This window comes from Nansenia antarctica, assembly GCF_963989245.1.
Source record: "Nansenia antarctica genome assembly, chromosome: 12".
Classification (NCBI taxonomy): domain Eukaryota; kingdom Metazoa; phylum Chordata; class Actinopteri; order Argentiniformes; family Microstomatidae; genus Nansenia; species Nansenia antarctica.
Genome location: NC_137682.1, coordinates 16,901,617 through 16,909,116, shown reverse-complemented (window position 1 = coordinate 16,909,116; position 7,500 = coordinate 16,901,617). Strand labels below are relative to the sequence as shown.

The following is a 7,500-nucleotide window of genomic DNA, read 5'->3' as shown; positions in this document are numbered from 1 at the left end:
GCGTCTTATATCATCCTTTTTTCTCAGGAGTGATTTAATGAGAGAATGTTTTTTTTAATCCAATGCCGCTAATGAGCACTAGGCGAGTCCTCGCCAGGGTGTCAGTCGCATAGGGGGGTCGGCGGGGGACGTGGAGGGGGACGTGGAGGGGGGCTACGGGAACAGCCGTAGGGTCTCCAGTTTCAAACCCCCAGGTGTCGTTTTGTTATTTGGATTACATCTAGCCTGACTGACTCGCATAGAAAAAAAAACTAAACAATTAAATGACAGACATGCAGCCAGACAGGAGAGGAGATTAAAAGTCGAAAAGAAAAAAAAATCCTCCTCCAATCACGAAATCGGTGAATTAATTTGGTTTACAACAAAGTCCATGCTTTTGGCGTTGGCCACTTGTTTGGTAGCGTAAATTGTTGTTGATCATTGGCGGTCGGGTGGATCAAAGTGCAGGGTCCCTAATTGATCCCAGTCTGATTATCTGCTTGGCCTTATTATATTCTGACCTTATTTGGTGGCGATGTTATGAGGAATCATTAGTTATGCGCCGATGGACACACTGATTTTTCTGTCCCATGCCAAACCATTAGCCGTTAGAAACAGGTTATAAGGGACAGACGTGCAGTAGTCCCATCTGTAACGACAAAGCTGTGCATTTATGGCGCAGAGTTGGTCCAATTGTTTTGCCCTGTTCTTATTTGATGAATGAATTGGTTTTGGTAGGTAGGTGCACTGACCCACCAAGAAGATAAGAAACGAGACCTTACAGTTTGAGGAGGTTGTGAAGCTGCCAGTTTGAGCATGGCTTTTTTGTTCTTGCGGGGTAGTTGGCTGGGTAGTTACTGTATTTCCCTTGCTATGACTCCGGGTGGACACATCTTGCTATGGCAATGCCTCCACGGATCACTTTTATTGAAGTTATGAGTTCATGGGTAGATTCATTGGCCAGGAGTCCACAGCTCTTTCCTGGCTAGGACTTTTGGCGAGATAGTGCTTGCTCTGACTGTCTTTAGGTTTTGGCTGTGGCTGTGGAAAGGTTTATTGTTTTCATAGAGGGTGTAACATTTCTGTTAATTGGCAAAAGGAGAAAAAACCCTCCTAAGGGTATGCTTTCATCTCTGTTACAGCGGGTATGCTCATGCAGCCATAACAGCCTGCAGGCAGCTATCTGCGGGCCTGTGTGTGTGTGTGTGTGTGTGTGTGTGTGTGTGTGTGTGTGTGTGTGTGTGTGTGTGTGCGGGATGGTTCTCCAATCAGGATTATCTCTTGACACAGGAATGCACTGCTTGTCACTCTTGTCCAGAACAAGCCCCTGTTCAGAATCACCTGCATGTTTTGGTGAAATGAGTGTGTCAGAGTGTAGACTGCGTGGATCTCAAAACAGTGGCTGTCCATTGCTGTAGCAAACAGGAAAACAGTTTCTCTGAGCTTGTGCTTGCCCTGATTTTCGCTCTGTTTCTTTACATCGTGTCAGCAGCACTAGCTTGTTGAGGTTTTGTCCATAAAAGTGGTCAGGGTTAGGTTGTTGACGTTGCTTTGTGTGTCAGCGTTGGGGTTGTTGTGGTGCGTTAAGGGTTAGGTATGTTAGGTGTAGTATGGCCTGGAGAGTTGAAGTGGCCCATCAGTCAATGAGACCCAGAGAGGGACACCTGGACCTGCAGGTGGCCAGAAGACAGTCATCTCCCCTGGGCCTGAGAAGCTGACCTGCCCTGGCCTGCACACCTTCACCTACTGCCTCTCCCACAGAGGACGAGAGAGTGAGAGAGAGAGAGAGAGAGGCAGGGATGGAGAGAGAGAGAGTGAAGAGAGAAACGAAAGTGAGTGAGAGGAATGTTGGAGAGAGGGGGAGGTGAGACGTACAGAGGAGAGATAAAAGCAAGGAGAAAGGGACGGTGGAGGTAGGGATGAAAGACAGTGGTGGAGAGAGGGATGGAATGAGTCTCCACGGAGGAGGGAGAAAGTGAGTGGACCTGTTTGACACTGTAGGGAGAAGTGTGTGTGTGTCCTTTGAAGTGTTCAGTTTGAGTGAAGGTGTTGGTGACCTCTAGGCAAGCGTACACACACCCTTGCTGTTTGTCGTGTGAAGTTGGCATAGTGCTGTTAGATCATTGATAAACTCCAGACACTGGTAAGTAAGCACTTTGTGTGTGTAGACAAACAGCCCTCTGTGTGCAAAGTAGATATTTGTACAAAGATTAAGGGCTATTCAACGAGCCAAGAGCAACACAGGCACCCTCTTATAAACCATTCACACACAAGCACAAGATAGCATTCTGACTGGAACGTCACATAGTTTCTCTCTCTCTCTCTCTCTCTCTCTCTCTCTCTCTCTCTCTCTCTCTCTCTCTCTCTCTCTCTCTCTGTCTCTCACGCATTTCCACACACAAAAAATTGTTGGATAGAATACAATTGAAAGCAACTCATGTAGTTCATCCAGAGATGGAAAGTTGCCTTAGTTACAACCCTGGGGAGATGGTGAAAGTCTGTATTGTTGTCCAAACAATTCTTCTGCTTCCCTGTCATCCTCTGCCAGTTGGTTATTCCTGACTAGGCTATATATTCTCCTCGGACAGCGTTTGGAATGTTATGATTGATGATGAGCGTGAGATGTCGTCCTCTTGTTTTGCTGGAACTTGTTTTTATGGTTTACTGGTATTGGAGTTTGTGGTTGTTACTTGCTCCGAGTTGATTTTCTCAATCAAGACGCCATGCTGTTGATGTTTTTGGAATGCTTTCCACCCAATGAGAAAGAAGACATCACGTTTTTAGGCCTATCAGTGGCCGCCATTGTCTAATGATTATTTTTTTTTTTTTTACCAAAGTCACCTAAATTCAGAAGGATTTAAAAAACAAAACAAAATAAAAAAAACTGTCCCTAAACTAACATTGTGGAGTGAGGTGGCTTTTCACAGATTTGGCGATAATCTCATAGATAATCTGTTTAATCCCACTAGGTAGGCTGTTTGTGTTTCCTCAACAAACACAACACCAGAACTGTAGTTTCCAGGGATGCTTTGGCTTGCCTTCTCAGATGTTGTACTGTAGTTGTTAAGTTAACACACACACACACACACACACACACATACATACACACACACACACACACACACACACACACACACACACACACACACACACACACACTAATCCAGTTTTTGACACTTGCTTTGGACTCAATCCTTTGAAACAATCTTTTTCATTCCTTCAGTCACATAGGGATTATTACACAAACCTGTCATAGTTATAAGCATTTAGCTATCCCCATACTCTGCTGTTTTTCACTCCTTCATTCTCTCCTTCTCTTTTCAAAATGGTCCTCTACCTCAGCATATCTCTTACCCCCCTCTCCCTCTCTCTCTCTCCCTCCCTCTCTCCTTCCCTCCCTCCCTCCTTCCCTCCCTCCCTCCTTCCCTGAGAGAGGAGGAGGAGAGGAGGCAGGCAGTCTGTGCTCTCCTGGTTCTGTTGAATAATGGGGAGAAATTGCTCTTGATTTATAATTGGTTCCATTCACTCTGATGTATGAGCTGCCAAAGAACCAGGGGCCCCTTCCTCCCTCCTCTCTCTCTCTCTCTCTCTCTCTCTCTCTCTCTCTCTCTCTCTCTCTCTCTCTCTCTCTCTCTCTCTCTCTCTCTGTCCCCCCCTCTCCCTCCCTCCCTCGCTCCCTCCCTCCCTCTCTCCCCCCCTCTCTCCCTCCCTGCCTTCACTGCAGCCCTGGAGGAACGCACAGGGAGTTGTGTGTGTGTGTGTGTGTGTGTGTGTGTAAATGTACAGTGAGTACATGTAGTATCTTTAATGAGTGTGTTATTTTTTGTTTGTATTTTATGTGTAGGTACATTCTATATCCATATCTGTGTGGTTATTGAGCTGATGAGTGTAGGCAACGTTTTTTTTGTTGACGTTTGAAAAGGGAACATTTGTGAGGTGAGCTCCTGAGTTTTAAAGTTGTGTGTGCCTCTGTGAGTCTACTTTTACGTGTGTGTGTGTGTGTGTGTGTGTGTGTGTGTGTGTGTGAGAGAAAAAGAGGGAGAGGCTGGGCATTAGTTTGGTGTCTTCTCTCTCTGGAGTATGGGAGTGATTACTCAGTGTGTGTGCTAGGACGCTTGGCTCTTCGTGAAAGCTTCTCAGAAATGGACTGGCTTCCCTGGAGAGACCCAACACATGCACACACACTCACATGATATTAAAGGCTCTTTGTGCATGAAAGAAGTTAATCATTCTATTTGGAGGCTTTGAACGTGTTTGTCTTTTTGCATATGGTGTGACGAGAGCAAAGCAGTAACTTAAAACAGTAATGACAAACACAATCGGCATACAAGTGCTTACAGTCACACACACACACACACACACACACACACACACACACACACACACACACACACACACACTCTCTCTCTCTGTCTCCGTGCCTGCCTTTTTCACTTGGCACTGAATATATGGGCCTTGGAAAGTCTGTTTGAAACCTGTTGTGTGTGTGTGGCTGTTGATGAACTCATGATGCCGAGTTGAGGCTGCTGCTAAGGAGTCTGGGTAGTGCTCTGTCAGGTGGTGCTAGTTCCCATGGGCTGGTAGGACACGCAGGCATCCACCGCCAGGCTAAGGAATGTGGGTGGGTACGTTAGCCAGGGCATTCCCAACACTGAAGCACAATAATTACCCCTCTCTGGTTAATTCCTCCTCGTTATCTAAATTATGCAAATGCAGCGGTGCCTAATTGATTAGAGCTCCGGGGCTGGCTTCATCCCCCCTCGTTAATCCCTGAGACGATCTGTTGCTCGTTAGCGTTGGAGGGAGCGGAGCGCGGGGGCGGAGGGGGGAGGGGGGGCGGGGGGATAGCTCGTTAATACTTTGTGAAGGGTGTATGTGTGGGGGGTGGGTGGGTGGGAGGGAGGGAGGGGAGGGCAAACTTGGTTAGCGATGCTTTTGATGTGTAATTTTGTGGCCTGGGAGCGAGTGATGTCTGGAGTGGAGGATTGTGGGTGTCTCTGTCTTCCACCTGCTGGTGTGGGTTCTCTGCCAACATCGGATGAGGTCTCCACAATGTCCTGCTAACGCCAGGAGAGGTCTCCACAATGTCCTGCTAACTCGCAGACTGACTTGCACATCAAAATGCTACGATCAGACAGATAGTATTTGTTGTAGTATAACCAGGGTGTTGAGGTCGTGCTGAAGGAGAGTGTGGTAACAGTTTGTTGAGGGAAGGTGAAGGAGGTTGTATTGGTGTGGTGGTGGTGGTCTTAAGGGTTTTGGGGTCAGTATGAAGAAGAACACGCGACCCAAAGACACACACACACACACACATGAAATATGTTCTGAATGAAAGCCTCCCTGTTAGTGTTCCAGGCCCGTCTCGGCCAGTGGCCACAGCGAGAGGTCCGGTGAGCGAGGGGGAGTCGTCCTGGGCCGGCCTGTTGACATTCCACATCCCAGAGGTTGGAAGCATTCCCCCCACTCCTCTCCAAACCCTTCTCTCTATGGTCTCTAGTGGCCACAGGTGGGTGGATGGGTGGCTGAGTGGGTGGGGGGGGGGCTGTGTCATATAGCTGTTGTCTCGTTGTCCCATCCACTCCACTCAAGCCCGACCCAAAGGCCAGCGAAACAGATTGACTGAGCGAGGGGGAAATATGTTAGACATTCAGACGCAACGCTCTCACACACACACACACACACACGCTGTCTCTCTCTCTCTCTCTCTCACACACACACACACACACACACACCCTCATTGACACGGCCCTGCTCTCTCCTCCTGCTCGCCTGCCAGTTGACATCCCCTCTATTAATTTAGACCCCGTTCTGCTTTCTCAGTCCACCCCCCCCTCCCTATCCATCCATCCATCCCCCACCCCTTCACCCATCTCACATCAATCCCTAAGGCATTGAAACCCCCCCCCCCCCCCCCCCCTTCCTCCTCACACCCCTCCACAGACTACTCTCAAACCTCTTGGTCATTGAGCCTCCCCCCTCCTTCCTCTCTTTGGCCATTGAGCAGGTCCCATCAGCTCTTCCCTGGGCCCTTCAGAGTAGCGTCTCCCCTTTCTCCGGGGGTCCGCGGGGTCTTTGTCCGTGCGCCGGCTCACTGCTTTACAATGACTCTCCACTCTATTAAGGTGCGTTCTGCCTGTTAGCGTCGCCCGGGGCAACCGGCCTCCCGCATGGCAGCTATGCAGCGCGGCATTGTGGGCCGCGGGCCCGAGCGGAGCGGTTGAACCCCGGCACTCCTCACACTTGACACCGCATGTGTTTATCTAAAGGGGGGTCTTTGTGGTGTTTGGAGAACCCAAGGGAGGGGGGGGGGGGGGGGGGGGGGGGGGTGATGGGGGGGGGTGTAAAGGACATAAAATGGTGGTAGAAAAGAAGAGGGGAGATTGAGGGGTGGCAGGGGTGATAAATATTCAACAGCTCAGCTCCTCAGAAGGAGTTGCCTACCCTAACCCCTTTCCCTCCCTCCCTCCCCTCCTCCCCTCCTCCCCTCCCCCTCCCTCCCTCCTCCCCTCCCCTCCTCCCCTCCTCCCCTCCCTCCCTCCCCCCGTGTCCTCTCCATGTCAGAAAGCAGATGGAATGTGAGGGCTCAGGGAGGAGGCTCCAGTCTGGTTTTATCCAATTAGCAGGGTTGTCAAAATGAATTTATCCACAGAGGCAGGGGGACAATGGGCCCTGCAGTGGCCCCAGAGAACAGGGACCTGGCCCAGCTCTGCCCGGCCCTGCCCGGCCTGGCCCCCGCACAACACAGCGTGGCGCCGTCACAATGGAGCTTCATCAACTGACTCTTACTGCTGCCTGCCACCTCACACACAAGAACACACTGCGCAGATACACATACGTACGTACACACACAGGAACACGCTACACAGATACACATACGTACGTACACACACAGGAACACACTACACAGATACACATACGTACGTACACACACAGGAGCACACTACACAGATACATATACCTACATACACACACACAGGAACACACTACACAGATACACATACGTACGTACACACACAGGAACACACTACACAGATACACATACGTACGTACACACACAGGAACACACTACACAGATACATATACCTACATACGCACATACACACACACACACACACACACACACACACAGGAACACACTACACAGATACACATACCTACATACGTACATACATACACACACAGGCACACACACACAGGAACACACTACACAGATACATATACGTACATACACACACACACACACAGTTGTTTTCATTCAAGTTTACTATACCTACAAACGTACATACACACACACACAGGCACACACACACACACAGGCACACACACAGGAACACACTACACAGATACACATACGTACATACACACACAAGAACCCACTACACAGATATACATACACACACAGGCACACACACACAGGACCACACTACACAGATACATATACGTACATATACACACACACACACACACACACACAGTTGTTTTCGTTCAAGTTTACTACTGTCTTAGTACACAAACCACCAT

The 7,500-nt window shown here is 49.1% G+C and overlaps 1 protein-coding gene across 1 annotated transcript in view; it reads left to right on the top strand.

Moving 5' to 3' along the window:
* Nucleotides 1–6,200, top strand: part of atp8a2 (ATPase phospholipid transporting 8A2) — a gene marked incomplete at both ends in the record, with an annotated part of 58,030 nt that extends 51,830 nt beyond the window's left edge. The window contains 2 exons of the mRNA XM_080543592.1: nt 5,335–5,423; nt 6,120–6,200. Of these exons, the coding sequence (XP_080399718.1) occupies nt 5,335–5,423; nt 6,120–6,200 (170 nt within the window). The remainder of the gene's footprint in view (nt 1–5,334; nt 5,424–6,119) is intronic.
* Between the last annotated feature and the right edge of the window lie 1,300 nt (nt 6,201–7,500).